General features: G+C 48.3%; 1 protein-coding gene across 3 annotated transcripts in view; it reads left to right on the top strand.

The window, feature by feature from the left end:
* The window catches only part of LOC129857147 (uncharacterized), a 37011-nt gene extending 17739 nt beyond the window's left edge, over positions 1–19272 (top strand). Inside the window, exons 3-12 of one of the 3 annotated variants that reach the window (XM_055925107.1) lie at positions 1054–2280; positions 7686–7808; positions 8051–8127; positions 12139–12340; positions 12858–12963; positions 13050–13096; positions 13217–13734; positions 13836–14065; positions 14168–14326; positions 14469–19272. In XM_055925107.1, the coding sequence (XP_055781082.1) occupies positions 1054–2280; positions 7686–7808; positions 8051–8127; positions 12139–12340; positions 12858–12963; positions 13050–13096; positions 13217–13734; positions 13836–14065; positions 14168–14326; positions 14469–14634 (2855 nt within the window). In that variant the 3' untranslated portion in view covers positions 14635–19272. The remainder of the gene's footprint in view (positions 1–1053; positions 2281–7685; positions 7809–8050; positions 8128–12138; positions 12341–12857; positions 12964–13049; positions 13097–13216; positions 13735–13835; positions 14066–14167; positions 14327–14468) is intronic. The other 2 variants (XM_055925108.1, XM_055925109.1) reach the window with 2 other exon arrangements.
* Positions 19273–19311: the final 39 nt, after the last annotated feature.

The raw sequence follows: 19311 nt of genomic DNA on the forward strand, positions 1-19311 counted from the left end.
CAAATTATTTGCAACATACATTTCTGCTCCTCTCCTTGTTCTCATCCCTCTATCCCATCCTTCCTTCCAACGTTTGTCCATGGCTCTGCTTTACCTTCTCCTCTTCTCCGCTTTTGCTTGTCCTCCGGCCCCCAACTACCCCAACCCCCCCTACCTGCCCCCAACTACCCCTACCTGCCCCCAAACTACCCCTACCTGCCCCCAACTACCCCTACCTGCCCCCAAACTACCCCTACCTGCCCCCAAACTACCCCTACCTGCCCCCAACTACCCCTACCTGCCCCCAAACTATCCCCTACCTACCCCTACCCGCCCCCAACTACCCCTACCTGCCCCCAACTACCCCTACCTCCCCCCAACTACCCCTACCTGCCCCCAACTACCCCTACCTGCCCCCAACTACCCCTACCTACCCCTACCTGCTCCCAACTACCCCTACCTGCCCCCAACTACCCCTACCTGCCCCCAACTACCCCCAACTACCCCTACCTGCCCCCAACTACCCTACCTGCCCCCAACTACCCCCAACTACCCCTACCTGCCCCCAACTACCCCTACCTGCCCCCAACTACCCCTACCTGTCCCCAACTACTCCCAACTACCCCTACCTGCCCCCAACTACCCCTACCTGCCCCCAACTACCCCTACCTGCCCCCAAACTACCCCTACCTGCCCTCAACTACCCCCAACTACCCCTACCTGCCCCAACTACCCCCACCTACCCCCAACTACCCCTACCTGCCCCCAACTACCCCTACCTGCCCCCAAACTACCCCTACCTGCCCTCAACTACCCCCAACTACCCCTACCTGCCCCCAACTACCCCCACCTACCCCCAACTACCCCTACCTACCCCCAACTACCCCTACCTGCCCCCACCTACCCCCAACTACCCCTACTGGCCCCCAACCACACACACCACTTACTCACACTCCTACCCCCTGAATGTCCCCCTTGTCCACCTCAAATCCCCATTTCCACCTCAACCTGCCCCTGTTACTCATACTCCTCTCCCTTCTCCCCTCCTGCCCTTTGCCCCTTTTGACTGGGAAGTGTCCTCACCACCTCTCTCCCTGGCCCACTCCCAGCCCTCCTCCTATTTCCTCCACTCTGTAATCCCCCCTTACCGCCCAGGATACTGTGGTGCTCATACGAGACCAGTCCCCAGGACCCAACCTCACAGCCACACTGAAACCCAGTCCACAGCCACGGCCCCTAACCCCTACACTACCCAGTCCACAGCCACGGCCCCTAACCCCTACACTACCCAGTCCACAGCCACGGCCCCTAACCCCTACACTACCCAGTCCACAGCCACGGCCCCTAACCCCTACACTACCCAGTCCACAGCCATGGCCCCTAACCCCTACACTACCCAGTCCACAGCCACGGCCCCTAACCCCTACACTACCCAGTCCACAGCCATGGCCCCTAACCCCTACACTACCCAGTCCACAGCCATGGCCCCTAACCCCTACACTACCCAGGCCACGGCCCCTAACCCCTACACTACCCAGTTATCTAACCCCTTTGCTACACCATACACTCACACAGATTTAAATGAAGACAGCCATGGAACTTATTCTAAGAATGATATTGATTCTGGATATAGTGACTATTTTAAGAAGGATGGAGGCCTAGACTCTGCACATCGTTTTGGAAAGGATTTCAAGAGCAACATTGATAGTTTGTATCGTTATGTGAATGACTCCAAGACTAAAGAAAAGCTGGAGTATGGCTTTGGCTCTGAATCCATCACTGACTTTGACTCCCTCTACTGCACCTCTAACGTCACTGATAAACAGCCTCATACCGGCTCACACACACTCGTCAGCAATGACACACACACTCAAGGCTGCACCACCCCATATAAAAACGTTGATGCGATGATGATGGCATATGCCAAAACACACACTGTCGGTTCCCTTGGTCGCACTGACACACACACACACACCTCTCGCCCTAGCCAGAGCAGAACCTCTAAAGATCTCCCTCCCCTCCCTACCTGGTACCTCTACCACCCCAAAAACTGTCCCATCCACAGGGGTGCCCCTCCCCGTCTCTCCCCCATCGGGGCTCTCGACCCCCCCCATCGCTCTGGAGCCCCCCCTCCGGGCCTGGACATGTCCTGCCTCAGCTCACCCCTGTTCCCCCGCTCTCACACCCTCCCTGCCCTGGCCGCCCCCCTCTACTACCCCTTTCTCTACCCCCCTATCCCCCCCAGGAAAACCTCAGACCCCCCAAAACTCATCCAGGCTCCGCCGCTGCCGCCCACGCTGAGTAAGAGCTCTCTCTCTCACACTCCCTCCCCCTGTCTAACACCCTGCTCGCCTGTCTGTCACTCTGTCTGTCTGTCTAACACCCTGCTCGCCTGTCTGTCACTCTGTCTGTCTGTCTAACACCCTGCTCGCCTGTCTGTCACTCTGTCTAACACCCTGCTCGCCTGTCTGTCTGTCTGTCTAACACCCTGCTCGCCTGTCTGTCACTCTGTCAGTCTGTCTAACACCCTGCTCGCCTGTCTGTCTGTCTGTCTAACACCCTGCTCACCTGTCTGTCACTCTGTCAGTCTGTCTAACACCCTGCTCGCCTGTCTGTCAGTCTCTGTCTAACACCCTGCTCGCCTGTCTGTCACTCTGTCAGTCTGTCTAACACCCTGCTCGCCTGTCTGTCAGTCTTTCTAACACCCTGCTCGCCTGTCTGTCTGTCTTAACACCCTGCTCGGCTGTCTGTCACTCTGTTAGTCTGTCTAACACCCTGCTCGCCTGTCTGTCACTCTGTCAGTCTGTCTAACACCCTGCTCGCCTGTCTGTCTGTCTGTCTAACACCCTGCTCACCTGTCTGTCACTCTGTCAGTCTGTCTAACACCCTGCTCGCCTGTCTGTCAGTCTCTGTCTAACACCCTGCTCGCCTGTCTGTCACTCTGTCAGTCTGTCTAACACCCTGCTCGCCTGTCTGTCAGTCTTTCTAACACCCTGCTCGCCTGTCTGTCACTCTGTCAGTCTGTCTAACACCGTGCTCGCCTGTCTGTCTGTCTAACACCCTGCTCGGCTGTCTGTCACTCTGTTAGTCTGTCTAACACCCTGCTCGCCTGTCTGTCACTCTGTCAGTCTGTCTAACACCCCGCTCGCCTGTCTGTCACTCTGTCAGTCTGTCTAACACCCTGCTCGCCTGTCTGTCACTCTGTTAGTCTGTCTAACACCCTGCTCGCCTGTCTGTCACTCTGTCAGTCTGTCTAACACCCTGCTCGCCTGTCTGTCACTCTGTCAGTCTGTCTAACACCCTGCTCACCTGTCTGTCACTCTGTTAGTCTGTCTAACACCCTGCTCGCCTGTCTGTTAGTCTGTCTAACACCCTGCTCGCCTGTCTGTCACTCTGTCAGTCTGTCTAACATCCTGCTCGCCTGTCTGTCACTCTGTTAGTCTAACACCCTGCTCGCCTGTCTGTCACTCTGTTAGTCTGTCTAACACCCTGCTCGCCTGTCTGTCACTCTGTTAGTCTGTCTAACACCCTGCTCGCCTGTCTGTCACTCTGTTAGTCTGTCTAACACCCTGCTCGCCTGTCTGTCACTCTGTTAGTCTGTCTAACACCCTGCTCACCTGTCTGTCACTCTGTTAGTCTGTCTAACACCCTGCTCACCTGTCTGTCACTCTGTTAGTCTGTCTAACACCCTGCTCGCCTGTCTGTCACTCTGTTAGTCTGTCTAACACCCTGCTCGCCTGTCTGTCACTCTGTCTAACACCCTGCTCGCTTGTCTGTCACTCTGTCAGTCTGTCTAACACCCTGCTCGCCTGTCTGTCACTCTGTTAGTCTGTCTAACACCCTGCTCGCCTGTCTGTCACTCTGTTAGTCTAACACCCTGCTCTCCTGTCTGTCACTCTGTCAGTCTGTCTAACACCCTGCTCTCCTGTCTGTCACTCTGTCAGTCTGTCTAACACCCTGCTCGCCTGTCTGTCACTCTGTTAGTCTGTCTAACACCCTGCTCGCCTGTCTGTCACTCTGTTAGTCTAACACCCTGCTCTCCTGTCTGTCACTCTGTCAGTCTGTCTAACACCCTGCTCGCCTGTCTGTCACTCTGTTAGTCTGTCTAACACCCTGCTCGCCTGTCTGTCACTCTGTCTAACACCCTGCTCGCCTGTCTGTCACTCTGTCAGTCTGTCTAACACCCTACTCGCCTGTCTGTCACTCTGTTAGTCTGTCTAACACCCTGCTCGCCTGTCTGTCACTCTGTTAGTCTAACACCCTGCTCTCCTGTCTGTCACTCTGTCAGTCTGTCTAACACCCTGCTCGCCTGTCTGTCACTCTGTTAGTCTGTCTAACACCCTGCTCGCCTGTCTGTCACTCTGTCAGTCTGTCTAATACCCTGCTCGCCTGTCTGTCACTCTGTCAGTCTGTCTAACACCCTGCTCGCCTGTCTGTCACTCTGTCTGTCTAACACCCTGCTCGCCTGTCTGTCACTCTGTCTGTCTGTCTAACACCCTGCTCACCTGTCTGTCAGTCTGTCTAACACCCTGCTCGCCTGTCTGTCAGTCTGTCTAACACCCTGCTCGCCTGTCTGTCACTCTGTTAGTCTGTCTAACACCCTGCTCGCCTGTCTGTCACTCTGTTAGTCTGTCTAACACCCTGCTCGCCTGTCTGTCACTCTGTTAGTCTAACACCCTGCTCTCCTGTCTGTCACTCTGTCAGTCTGTCTAACACCCTGCTCGCCTGTCTGTCACTCTGTTAGTCTGTCTAACACCCTGCTCGCCTGTCTGTCACTCTGTCTAACACCCTGCTCGCCTGTCTGTCACTCTGTCAGTCTGTCTAACACCCTACTCGCCTGTCTGTCACTCTGTTAGTCTGTCTAACACCCTGCTCGCCTGTCTGTCACTCTGTTAGTCTAACACCCTGCTCTCCTGTCTGTCACTCTGTCAGTCTGTCTAACACCCTGCTCGCCTGTCTGTCACTCTGTTAGTCTGTCTAACACCCTGCTCGCCTGTCTGTCACTCTGTCAGTCTGTCTAATACCCTGCTCGCCTGTCTGTCACTCTGTCAGTCTGTCTAACACCCTGCTCGCCTGTCTGTCACTCTGTCTGTCTAACACCCTGCTCGCCTGTCTGTTAGTCTGTCTAACACCCTGCTCGCCTGTCTGTCACTCTGTCTGTCTGTCTAACACCCTGCTCACCTGTCTGTCAGTCTGTCTAACACCCTGCTCGCCTGTCTGTCAGTCTGTCTAACACCCTGCTCGCCTGTCTGTCACTCTGTTAGTCTGTCTAACACCCCGCTCGCCTGTCTGTCACTCTGTCTGTCTGTCTAACACCCTGCTCGCCTGTCTGTCACTCTGTCTAACACCCTGCTCGCCTGTCTGTTAGTCTGTTAGTCTGTCTAACACCCTGCTCTCCTGTCTGTCACTCTGTCAGTCTGTCTAACACCCTGCTCTCCTGTCTGTCACTCTGTCAGTCTGTCTAACACCCTGCTCGCCTGTCTGTCACTCTGTTAGTCTGTCTAACACCCTGCTCGCCTGTCTGTCACTCTGTTAGTCTAACACCCTGCTCTCCTGTCTGTCACTCTGTCAGTCTGTCTAACACCCTGCTCTCCTGTCTGTCACTCTGTCAGTCTGTCTAACACCCTGCTCGCCTGTCTGTCACTCTGTTAGTCTGTCTAACACCCTGCTCGCCTGTCTGTCACTCTGTTAGTCTAACACCCTGCTCTCCTGTCTGTCACTCTGTCAGTCTGTCTAACACCCTGCTCGCCTGTCTGTCACTCTGTTAGTCTGTCTAACACCCTGCTCGCCTGTCTGTCACTCTGTCTAACACCCTGCTCGCCTGTCTGTCACTCTGTCAGTCTGTCTAACACCCTACTCGCCTGTCTGTCACTCTGTTAGTCTGTCTAACACCCTGCTCGCCTGTCTGTCACTCTGTTAGTCTAACACCCTGCTCTCCTGTCTGTCACTCTGTCAGTCTGTCTAACACCCTGCTCGCCTGTCTGTCACTCTGTTAGTCTGTCTAACACCCTGCTCGCCTGTCTGTCACTCTGTCTAACACCCTGCTCGCCTCTCTGTCACTCTGTCAGTCTGTCTAACACCCTGCTCGCCTGTCTGTCACTCTGTCAGTCTGTCTAACACCCTGCTCGCCTGTCTGTCACTCTGTCAGTCTGTCTAACACCCTGCTCGCCTATCTGTCACTCTGTCAGTCTGTCTAACACCCTGCTCGCCTGTCTGTCACTCTGTTAGTCTGTCTAACACCCTGCTCGCCTGTCTGTCACTCTGTTAGTCTGTCTAACACCCTGCTCGCCTGTCTGTCACTCTGTTAGTCTGTCTAACACCCTGCTCGCCTGTCTGTCAGTCTGTCTATCTACATCTCTATCGTCCTGTCAGTCTCTGTCTGTAGTCTGTCTGAGTGTGTATATCTATCTCCCTGTCAGTCTCTGTCTGTAGTCTGTCTGAGTGTGTATATCTATCGTCCTGTCAGTCTCTGTCTGTAGTCTGTCAGAGTGTGTATATCTATCTCCCTCTCAGTCTCTGTCTGAGTGTGTATATCTATCATCCTGTCAGTCTCTGTCTGTAGTCTGTCTGAGTGTGTATATCTATCTCCCTGTCAGTCTCTGTCTGTAGTCTGTCTGAGTGTGTATATCTATCTCCCTGTCAGTCTCTGTCTGTAGTCTGTCTGAGTGTGTATATCTATCATCCTGTCAGTCTCTGTCTGTAGTCTGTCAGAGTGTGTATATCTATCTCCCTGTCAGTCTCTGTCTGAGTGTGTATATCGATCTCCCTGTCAGTCAGTCAGTCTGTCTGTCTGTTTGTATATCAGTCTGTCTGTTTGTCTGTAGTCTGTCTGTCTATATCTCTGTCTGTCAGTCTGTCTGTCCATGTTGTTGTGTGTCTGTGTTGCATGGAGTGCTGAAATAGACACCTCACCTTAATAAAGCTATGACCTTCAGCCTCTGTTGAACCATGATAATCACTGTGAGGATTATTATCACTCTGTAGTGTATGCATGACTATACACCATGTGTTTAATGTAGCGGTGAATGGCTATAAACTGGGCTGAACACTAACCTTCTATAGTGTCTAAATGTTTCATCATGAGGTCAGACTAAGGAATGTTCTCACACCGTACTGATACCACAGGAGGCTGCTGAGGGGAGGACGGCTCATAATAATGGCGGGAACGGAGCGAATGGCATCAAACACATGGGAACCAGGTGTTTGATGTATTTGATATCATTCCAGTCATTCCTCTCCAGACATAACCACGAGCCCGTCCTCCCCAACTAAGGTGCCACCAACCTGTGACTGATAGCTGACTTCTGCATGGCGGTCTTCTCCAATAGGTTTTATGCTTCTTGTGTCTGTCGAGGTTAATGCATTCGTTTCCCATTCACATAATGTATCACCCTCAGAAGGGACCATGTCCTGTGTAGAATATTGGAAAAGCAATGTGTACAAGGCAACCATTTTAGAATCTGTGAAAAATATTTGACTGGGATGTTTCAACAAACTAAGCTATGCTATCACTATGCTATCACTACTACACTACTACTGATAGTACAGCTACTCTACCACTGCTTTAACAACTAATATCACTAATACTGAAACAGTAATACAGAAATACCAAGTAACATTGCTCTTCCTGTCTGTGAGTCCACCACTGATTAGATTAGAGTAGAGTAGGTTGTAAGTGATCCTTCCTCTATCTCTGTCAATCTCAGCGGTTCGTAGCGTCTCATTCGCCGGCTCTGTACAGAGAGGCGGGACTTCCTGGATGGGCGATGACATGAAGGCCCCTCTGAGAGGCCTAGGGCTGTCCTCTCTGTGCCTGCTGGAAAAAAGAGGTACGATATACCTGTATATATTTACATTTTAATCATTTAGCAGACGCTCTTATCCAGAGTGACTTAAGTGCATACATGTTCATACTGGTTCCCCGTGGGAATCGAACCCACAACCCTGCCATTGCAAGCACCATGCTATATACAGTCTATGTGATATACAGTACATACAGTACATTTATTCATGTACATTTACACTGTTAGAGAAATGCTGTTTGTGTATGTCTAACTGCTCCTGTCCACAGCTCTGGTCAGTGCAGTCAGTGTGGCAGTGGAGGCCATTTTGGCTCAGTTCAGCTCCTCACGGACCCTGGTGCAGAAGGTCAGTTTCCACTGTCTCTGCGTTTAACACCATGTTTAACACTGTCTCTTTAGTAACATGGTATACACACCACATTATGTGAGATGGAAAATGGGCTTGAGTTTATATTCATTATGTCTGTACTTTAATGATGTATTTCTGAGGGCATGCCTGTTTGTTTCTACTGTTCGCTGTTGTCTGATGCTGGCAGCAAACCCAGCTTCTCCTCTGTGGATCAATCAAGTTCATTTCAATAGGGCCAATCATCTTCCTCCGATTTCACATTTTGGTTTTAGATCAGGGGAGGTAATCCAATCAGTACAAACCTCCACCCCCGCGTTTATAATACCTAGCTACCGCTCCTAACGACGTACTGTCAACTGTTGCTATGACAGGGTTTCCACACCGACAGGCAAAGTGAAAAACAGACAGACATAAGATCAACCAGCTCAAACTCCCAAAAGACTTCATTGCCTTATAGGATTTCTGTATCCGTGTCTCTGAAATTAGACGTAGGCCTGTAGCACCGGTGGTTGCATTCAGCTCATTGGAACTTAATAACTTGTGACACTTGATGGCTCAAACAGCCTGTTAGTGGTTCTATATCTATATATGAATCCTCCATATATGAATCATCCATTGAATAACAGGACATATCTGTCTGTCTCTTCCTCTCCCCTAGTCTGCCTCCATTAACACGGTGCTAGGTTGTCTTCAGATACCCCTAGTCTGCCTCCATTAACAAGGTGCTAGGTTGTCTTCCTCTCCCCTAGTCTGCCTCCATTAACAAGGTGCTAGGTTGTCTTCAGATATCCCTAGTCTGCCTCCATTAACAAGGTGCTAGGTTGTCTTCCTCTCCCCTAGTCTGCCTCCATTAACACGGTGCTAGGTTGTCTTCAGATATCCCTAGTCTGCCTCCATTAACAAGGTGCTAGGTTGTCTTCAGATATCCCTAGTCTGCCTCCATTAACAAGGTGCTAGGTTGTCTTCAGATACCCCTAGTCTGCCTCCATTAACACGGTGCTAGGTTGTCTTCAGATATCCCTAGTCTGCCTCCATTAACAAGGTGCTAGGTTGTCTTCCTCTCCCCTAGTCTGCCTCCATTAACAAGGTGCTAGGTTGTCTTCAGATACCCCTAGTCTGCCTCCATTAACAAGGTGCTAGGTTGTCTTCCTCTCCCCTAGTCTGCCTCCATTAACAAGGTGCTAGGTTGTCTTCAGATATCCCTAGTCTGCCTCCATTAACAAGGTGCTAGGTTGTCTTCCTCTCCCCTAGTCTGCCTCCATTAACACGGTGCTAGGTTGTCTTCAGATATCCCTAGTCTGCCTCCATTAACAAGGTGCTAGGTTGTCTTCAGATATCCCTAGTCTGCCTCCATTAACAAGGTGCTAGGTTGTCTTCAGATACCCCTAGTCTGCCTCCATTAACACGGTGCTAGGTTGTCTTCAGATATCCCTAGTCTGCCTCCATTAACAAGGTGCTAGGTTGTCTTCCTCTCCCCTAGTCTGCCTCCATTAACAAGGTGCTAGGTTGTCTTCAGATATCCCTAGTCTGCCTCCATTAACAAGGTGCTAGGTTGTCTTCAGATATCCCTAGTCTGCCTCCATTAACAAGGTGCTAGGTTGTCTTCAGATATCCCTAGTCTGCCTCCATTAACAAGGTGTTAGGTTGTCTTCCTCTCCCCTAGTCTGCCTCCATTAACAAGGTGTTAGGTTGTCTTCCTCTCCCCTAGTCTGCCTCCATTAACAAGGTGCTAGGTTGTCTTCCTCTCCCCTAGTCTGCCTCCATTAACAAGGTGTTAGGTTGTCTTCCTCTCCCCTAGTCTGCCTCCATTAACACGGTGCTAGGTTGTCTTCCTCTCCCCTAGTCTGCCTCCATTAACAAGGTGTTAGGTTGTCTTCCTCTCCCCTAGTCTGCCTCCATTAACAAGGTGCTAGGTTGTCTTCCTCTCCCCTAGTCTGCCTCCATTAACACGGTGCTAGGTTGTCTTCAGATATCCCTAGTCTGCCTCCATTAACAAGGTGCTAGGTTGTCTTCAGATATCCCTAGTCTGCCTCCATTAACAAGGTGCTAGGTTGTCTTCAGATATCCCTAGTCTGCCTCCATTAACAAGGTGCTAGGTTGTCTTCAGATATCCCTAGTCTGCCTCCATTAACAAGGTGCTAGGTTGTCTTCAGATATCCCTAGTCTGCCTCCATTAACACGGTGCTAGGTTGTCTTCAGATATCCCTAGTCTGCCTCCATTAACAAGGTGCTAGGTTGTCTTCAGATATCCCTAGTCTGCCTCCATTAACACGGTGCTAGGTTGTCTTCAGATATCCCTAGTCTGCCTCCATTAACAAGGTGCTAGGTTGTCTTCAGATATCCCTAGTCTGCCTCCATTAACAAGGTGCTAGGTTGTCTTCAGATATCCCTAGTCTGCCTCCATTAACAAGGTGCTAGGTTGTCTTCAGATATCCCTAGTCTGCCTCCATTAACAAGGTGCTAGGTTGTCTTCCTCTCCCCTAGTCTGCCTCCATTAACACGGTGCTAGGTTGTCTTCAGATATCCCTAGTCTGCCTCCATTAACAAGGTGCTAGGTTGTCTTCAGATATCCCTAGTCTGCCTCCATTAACAAGGTGCTAGGTTGTCTTCAGATATCCCTAGTCTGCCTCCATTAACAAGGTGCTAGGTTGTCTTCAGATATCCCTAGACTGCCTCCATTAACACGGTGCTAGGTTGTCTTCCTCTCCCCCAGTCTGCCTCCATTAACACGGTGCTAGGTTGTCTTCAAATATCCCTAGTCTGCCTCCATTAACAAGGTGCTAGGTTGTCTTCAGATATCCCTAGTCTGCCTCCATTAACAAGGTGCTAGGTTGTCTTCAGATATCCCTAGTCTGCCTCCATTAACAAGGTGCTAGGTTGTCTTCAGATATCCCTAGTCTGCCTCCATTAACAAGGTGCTAGGTTGTCTTCAGATATCCCTAGTCTGCCTCCATTAACACGGTGCTAGGTTGTCTTCAGATATCCCTAGTCTGCCTCCATTAACAAGGTGCTAGGTTGTCTTCAGATACCCCTAGTCTGCCTCCATTAACACGGTGCTAGGTTGTCTTCAGATATCCCTAGTCTGCCTCCATTAACAAGGTGCTAGGTTGTCTTCCTCTCCCCTAGTCTGCCTCCATTAACAAGGTGCTAGGTTGTCTTCAGATATCCCTAGTCTGCCTCCATTAACACGGTGCTAGGTTGTCTTCAGATATCCCTAGTCTGCCTCCATTAACAAGGTGCTAGGTTGTCTTCAGATATCCCTAGTCTGCCTCCATTAACACGGTGCTAGGTTGTCTTCAGATATCCCTAGTCTGCCTCCATTAACAAGGTGCTAGGTTGTCTTCCTCTCCCCTAGTCTGCCTCCATTAACACGGTGCTAGGTTGTCTTCAGATATCCCTAGTCTGCCTCCATTAACAAGGTGCTAGGTTGTCTTCAGATATCCCTAGTCTGCCTCCATTAACACGGTGCTAGGTTGTCTTCAGATATCCCTAGTCTGCCTCCATTAACACGGTGCTAGGTTGTCTTCTATCTTTGGCTCAGTAGTCAGAACCTCTGGGTACTAACTCCATCCTTCCACACCGCTCTTTCCCACATATTTCTCTCTACTCCTTTTCTCTTCTCCATCTCTCTGTTTTCATCCTTCTCTATTTATCTTCTCCTATCCATAACACCCTCTCCTTTCTTCCCTCTCTTCTCTCCTATTTCTCCTCTCTTACCTCTCTCCTCCCCTATTTACACCCTCTTCAATCTCTCTCTTCTGCCATTTCTCCTCTTCCCACTTTCTCTCCTATATCTCCCACCCCCTCTCCTTTATTCTCTCTCTCCTCTATTTCTTCCCTCTCTCTCCTCTTCTATTTCTTCCCTCTCCCCTTTATCTCTTCTCTTTTATCCCCTCTCCTCTCTTCCCTCTCTCCTCCACTATTTCTCTCCTCTCCTCTCCTCTCCTCTCCTCTCTTCCCTCTCTCTCCTCCCCTATCCTCTCTTCCCTCTCCTCCTCCCCTTTCTAGGCCCTATCAGGAGACAGCAGTGTGAATCCGTCTCTGGGCCGGCTGGTGCTGCAGTGTTTGTGCCCCGCCCTGCGGAGCCTGCTCTCTGACGGCCTCAAGCCCCACCAGAGTGATTTGATCTCGGGCAGGAGGCCAAACTCAGCCTGGGGACTGGTCCAGGCCTCCACCAGGCCAGGTAGGAACTCTGGAGCGCAGTACAGAGGTGGGTTACAAGAGAGCATAGACAGCATAGGAGGGCTGTGGTTGTTATACACCCTGCCTTTCCATCTATTTATAAATCTCTCTCTATATCCATCTCTCTCTGTTTCTCTTTCTCAGACATGATGGAAGTACATAGCCAATCTCTCTCTTCCTCTTTCCTTCTCTCCAATGTGTATCTCTCACCCTCCCAGACATCATGTGGGTTCATAGTACTTTCAGTCTCTCTCTCCTCTCCTCTCTCGCTCTAGTCTGGCACTCATTATTCTGCAGTGTTGAGTCATCCTTCTCTATCTCTCTCTCTCTGATTATCACTCTGCCCTCTATTCCCGCTTATTCTCTCCTTCCCACTACTCTGCTGATCAGGGTTATTTCATTGACTCAGTACTTGTTCATTTCAATTTCAGTCAATTCAGGTCAAAGGTAACATAACATGTTGATTAGATATTGATTTGTTTCTCTGTGCCAAAGCTTAACCAAAGCCTTTCTTTCTCTCATCTCTGCTCCCCTTCTCCCTCCAGGGCCCAGCACTCAGTCCCTGTACAACCTCCAGGCCAGAATAGGAGAGCAGCCCCAGCTCCGGCAGAACAAACACAGGTTCAACGCCTTCCTCCTCGGCCTCCTCAAGTAAGACCTGGCACTTCTCTCCTAGGGTTTTTCTGTTTGACTTTTTAAATTCCAATTCTCACCTGCTTCTTGTCTCTCTCGTTCAGCATCAAGCTTATGGATTTCTGGCTGTCCCATCTCCAGTCATGCAGTGGTAAGTCTCTGAAGCCTGAAGTTCATGTCCGCAATCTATCTGTTTGAATATTAATATGTTACAACATTATTTCTCACTCCTCCCTTCACCCCACCCCCTCTGTCTCTCTCTCTCTGTCAGATGTGTTGGTGACATTCTACCGGCCCTCCTCCTTCATGCGTTTGTCGTTGACTTCCTGCCAGCCTCTGTTTGAGGAGCTCCTCCTCCTGCTGCAGCCCCTTAGTCTCCTGACCCTTAACCTCGACCTGCTCTTCCAGCACCACCACCTGGATCCAGCCAATCACGGCCCAGAGATCCCCAGCCCACCCAATCAGGACCTGGGATTCAGGCTCTCGCCCCGGGGGTTCGCTTCCCAAGGCAGGGGCAGCAGCTATCTCGAGAGCCTATCAGAGCTGGACTTTGGGAGAACAGAACCCGAGGCGACCAATCATAATGCGAGCTCGTCGTCCCTGGCCAACTCAGGGGTGGGAGGGTTGGTGGAGTCACTGAACCCAGCGAGTCTCAGTGTGGGGCCTGCGAAGGTCTCTGGGGGTCTTGCGGAGACAAGTCCTCAGCTGATGTGGGTTCAGGAGAAAGAAATTAGGGAGTTAGCACCTCCTAATGTTGAGGAGGCCAGTCTCTCTCAACAGGCAGGACAGGTGAGCACAATTCAATGTGTGTGTGTTTGTGTCTTTGTTTTAATGCATGGGTGACTGTCCGTACCACACAGCACTTTTCTGAGCTGTTATTCTCTCCCTAGGTGATCCAGCAGGGATGGGGGGCTGTGTTACGCTGGGGGGGCAAGCTGGGCCAGAACCTGTCTGCAGTACAGAACCAGGAGGGGACATCCAGAGACCCCCCAGAGCCCCAGACCAGTACCCAGGCTAGGAGTGACCCTCCTCAGGTCGATGGAGCATTGGCGGTCCCCTGGGGTTTGGGACGGCTGTTTGGAGCCTCCAATAACCCCATGATACCCACACTTCCAACCAGGTGCGCTGGTGTGTGTGTACGTGTTTGTATGATAGAGTTTTCTGATACTAGACAGTTGAAGTATCTTACTCTTATCACTGATGTATCTCTCTCCCTCCCCAGACGTCCGTCTCAGTGGTTGTCTCCAGGGGTGTCTGTTCTGACACGGATGGTGAGCAGCAGTTCCAGCGCTAACCAGAGGAGGGCGCTAGAGCCCCAGCAGGTGGAAGAGGTGGTAGAGAGAGAGATGGAGGAGACATGGGACAACCCAAGACCCCTCAGGTATTGGAAATATTTGGAAATATATCTAGATTACATGTTTAGTTTGTTCAGTTCAGTTGTCATGACTGTCTATGACGGTGTTACGTCATTCTTATGATACTTTTTTTCACAGCAGTATCACTTATTTTTCTCTCTTTCTCAGGTCAGTCAGAACACTATGCGACCACTCTGGCACAGGGGCGGAGCTAAGCTTCCAGAAAGGGGAGGAGCTAGTGGTTTTAGGGGGTGTCGATCACGACTGGATTCGCTGTCGTCAGGGAGACCGAGAGGGGCTCGTACCCATTGGCTACGCCTCACTGATCCTGTGATTTCAGACACCTGATGAGAGTTTTGATTGTTTGAATATATCTGGGGGAGGGAAAATGAAGTCATAAAGCTATAATGTATTTAGGGAACCATAGAAAGGCTGTGGCGAAGTCCCAATGCTCTCAGAGAAATAGTTCACCCCCGAATCTAAGTTCAAATCACATTTTTATATCTCTAAAGTGGTCCAAAGTCGTATGTCACGGTTCCCCAACTGGTGGCCCATGATTTTATTTGGCCCCCAAGTTTTCTGAGCAAAGGGTTAGGGTTACTTGTTGGACATAAAATACTAAAATCAGTAAATGTTGGAAATCTGTTCCAAAGTATTAGAGACAGAGAGAGATGTGATTGTTTACAAATCTAAGCAAGGTTTGAAATGATTATATTTTAGTCAAATGTTATATCTGTTTGGGCTTCTTGCGGTCAATTTGCATCTACAAATGATTTGTGATTATGTTCCAGCCCCCTGACGTTCCGTGGCTGAATCTAGTTGATGATCTCTGGTCTAAGTGATTTAGTTCAGTCCTTACGCCGCACCATCTGTTGTGTAGATCCCACTATATGCACTGGTAGAAATCTGCAAAACTCAATCCCTAAACAACTGTACCATCTAATTAGGGGGATTTAATGAAGATTTAAATTAGCTCACCAGATGGTGTGGGATATGGACCCAGCACGACTTCAGACCACTTTTGAAGTGTGAAAACTTCAGACAAACACTTATCTTGGTGTGGACTATCCCTTTAAATGTCCTGCATTCATCATCTCTCTTTGGTGACCACTGATCTGAGAAGGATAAAGCTTTGTAGAATTCTATTCATAGGTTGCACCGTCACGTCATGCCATTGTTATGAACTTTCTCAAGCCGCCATCGGCGGTGCCCTAAAGTGGTGATAAGCCCAGTCGTTCTGAACTGAGTCAAACTACTGTTTAGTCTAAATTACAATATAGTGCTTGTGGAAATAAGGTGACGTTGCTAAAGTAGTCAAATATGTAGTAGGAAACAATTTTTCCAGCATGATCATGTCGTCAAATTTACTTTAGACATGGCAACGTCATCATCTAGCAAAAATAGCTAGCACAGCTAACGTTAGCTAGTTACAATCAGGTGGCCTCCCCTCAATTTAAGCTAGTTAGTTAATGTTATACTGTATCTAAAGTCTATCTGGTGACATCAAAATGATGACGAAAGATTTTCCTAATAATTATTTGCCTGTTTTTGAATGTCATTGTATTTCCAGGCCACTGTAATGCACTTTCGATGAAATCTTCCTCCGCGCTTATTGACGATGCATTGAGTAGAATGCTCAGTCGGGCAGTCCAGTCCAAACGAACGTTAAAACAATATTGTGACGAAACATGCAACCAATGCATTCAGCTTATTCAGACACTTTCAGATCAGCAGTCACTATGGGAAGATTTATAGCCTGGTAGCCAGGTTTCTGCTCTAGCCAACTCCTTGGTCTCAGACCCAGACCTTGCCGCTAGGCTAACCGGTGAAGGGAGCCATGGTAGAGTATTCGAGCGTAGCCCCTGTTACGTAACGTAGTACCATAGTGAAATGTAGCTGTTTTCTGTGTTCTATGTGACCTTTCACCCCTATTGATCTCTCACCTCTTTCGCTTGGTCTCTCTCTCTCTCTGTGTGTGTGTGTGTGTGTGTGTGTGTGTTTGACATGTTCCCACTACAATTAATAGTCAGTTTAAAAATGATAACTATTTGACTGCATAAATATACATACATGATATATAGGTATATGAATATAGATTACTTTAACCGAGATAGATTTAACTGAGATAGATAGATAGATAGATAACCAAGAGAAAACAGATAATCAAACGTTACTATAGATAAGGTTGATCATGAATCAAATTGATAAGTGATCTGGCCTTATCCCCAACTCACCACTCACCAGTCACTACTCTATAGTCATTATACACACGGACAGCTCCAGTGTTTTTGTCAATTATTGGAATCCAGTGGCTTCATCTTAGTGTGTGTTGTATGCATTGTCTTGACTTCATATCCTTCATATCTTCATCATAACCTGATCGATTTAGTCTCATACCTTTACACTGTATTTATTGTATAATGAATGCTTTGAGTGAATGCAGCAGGGTTGGGCTCAATATAGCAGTCAATTCAGGAAGTAAACTGAAATTCCAATTCGATGATTGAAATAGGGTCCTCTATTTTTAATGACTTCTTAATGAATTGAAAAGGAGAAGCTATTTATGTTTTTTAATGAGCTGATTTTAAATTCAAATCACTTCCTGAATTGGCAGCCTTCAATTCGAATTGAGCCCAACCCTCGAATGCAGAAGAGTATCTATTTATATGACACATATCTATCTAAAGGACATTCTAGTATCCAACAGTATATAATTATTACTGGCATAGCAATGCTGTAACTTCAATCAGTCCACACCTCTTAAACCTCACTAACACATACTACTCCGTGCTTATGGAAATATCAATGCTTTGAGACAGACAGATAAACAGACAGATAAACAGACAAACAGACAGATAAACAGACAGATAAACAGACAGATAAACAGACAGACAAACAGACAGATAAACAGACAGATAAACAGACAAACAGACAGATAAACAGACAAACAGACAGATAAACAGACAGATAAACAGACAAACAGACAGATAAACAGACAGATGAACAGACAGATAAACAGACAAACAGATAAACAGACAGATAAACAGTCTGAGGGACTGAGACCTGTCTCTTTCTACTCAGCCCAGGGATGATCTACTCTAGTCTGGTTACTTTTCCTTTACCTCATAGATCAATTAGTATCTTTGATTCCCCAGATATTTAACTTTACTGGTTACCTGGGCGTTACTAAGTCTGACTACAAGATAATTCAAAAGGCTACTGAGACCAGTAGACAATGTGGGTTTCCAGGGCCATAGTTGTACGTTCCTGACCGAGACTATCCAAGCTTTCAGATGAAGCAGTAAGCTACTTCCTGATGTACCGTATGTGTATGAAGATACCACGACTGTCAAGCTTATGTGTTTGAGGAAGAGGCTGCCCTTCCCCCAACCGTACCTCAGCTCTCATATGTTCCTTCTTTCCCTACCTGTCATGCTAACCCGTGTAAGGTCATCATTTTAATACCGTAGTAACGATGGTGGTAGTAGAATAACGTTAAATGAATCATGTTTATTACTATGTTTATCTTCTGATTTGGTTGGTAGTTATTCTGTAGGCTTGGTAATGATGATGCATATGATGTACTTCTCAAAGGCTTCTGGTTTAAAGGAACTGTTTGTTTGCTGTTTTTTTTGTTTTGTCACTTGCGGGTGACATGGCGCTTCTTGAAGAGTTCAGGTTACTTGAGGAATGAAGAATAAAACATATTACCCATAAATTCAAATTCAATGGGAATATCGCTCTTTTGATTGGTCAGAAAAAATATAAACGGTTACCATGCCAACAATCCTCTGTGGTGTAGCACAGGGTTAGTGTCCCTATGACAACCCTATGACAACATTAGATTGGAAACATTGTAACTTTGCAATTGCATTACACAGGCTACTTTACCAAATCTTCCACCAAATGCAATGGTATGGCACTGGCTAGTATGTCACCAACCTAACTAACTAATCCAAATCGCTGCGTGTCTCAAGACAATGTGTAGCTAGAATAGATGTTTACCAACCGTGGAGCCACTGTGTGTCATGGCCAGTCACACTAAACCCCTGGTTTTCTAAAGGCTTTAGCTGGGTCACGGCATCAAAACAAGCTAGACAACTACTTTCTTAGGCCTGTAAACTGACATGAGTCGTTTTAGAGCTATCTATAATGTATTTTAATTACAGCTTGTAGTAAATTAGGCTGTATGAGGGAGGAGCTAGTTAGTGTCAGCAAGGCCCACCATTCAATGTGCCATGCCTAGATGCAGGTGAAGGGTAAACCTAACTTCAGGAAATACACATGGTCTGTGACGGTAACAATCTCAGTATGTTGACATGGATTTTATAGTTATTTTTTGTCGTTGATTCGGGTATATTTTCCATTGTGTGAGATGATCCATGATAAATGCATTGATTTGTATGAAAAGTTGTACATTTATTGGATGTGGTATTTATTGACCCTGGAGTCCCTGAAAGGTATATACCTCTGTTGTATTTGTCCCCTCACGTCTATCTCTCTATCTATCTGGGGTTTTGTGTGTGTGTGTGTGTGTGTGTGTGTGTGTATGTGTGTGTGTGTGTGTGTGTGTGTGTGTGTGTGTGTGTGTGTGTGTGTGTGTGTGTGTGTGTGTGTGTGTGTGTGTGTATCACAGGAGGTTGGTTGCACCTTAATTAGGGAGGACGGGCTCGTGGTAATGGCTGGAGCGGAATATGTGGAATGGTATCAAATACATTAAACACCTGGTTGCCATGTGTTTGATGCCATTCCATTTGCTCCGTTCTAGACATTATTATGAGCCGTCCTCCCCTCAGCAGCCTCCACTGGTGTGTGTGTCTGTAGCAGTGGGTTCTGTATCCCTCTGGTGTGATGTAGCCTGCCCTGTACCTCACTGTTCCATAGTGTACTGTGTCCCTGTAGCGCCAGTCAGTGTCCGACTCCCGCATGTGCTTGTTTGTAAATACCCAATAAATAATCAACATAAACCAAACCTCAAAGTCTCTCATGTGTCTCATTTCTTCTCTATTCC

The sequence above is a fragment of the Salvelinus fontinalis genome, chromosome 6 (assembly GCF_029448725.1).
Source record: "Salvelinus fontinalis isolate EN_2023a chromosome 6, ASM2944872v1, whole genome shotgun sequence".
Lineage (NCBI taxonomy): Eukaryota > Metazoa > Chordata > Actinopteri > Salmoniformes > Salmonidae > Salvelinus > Salvelinus fontinalis.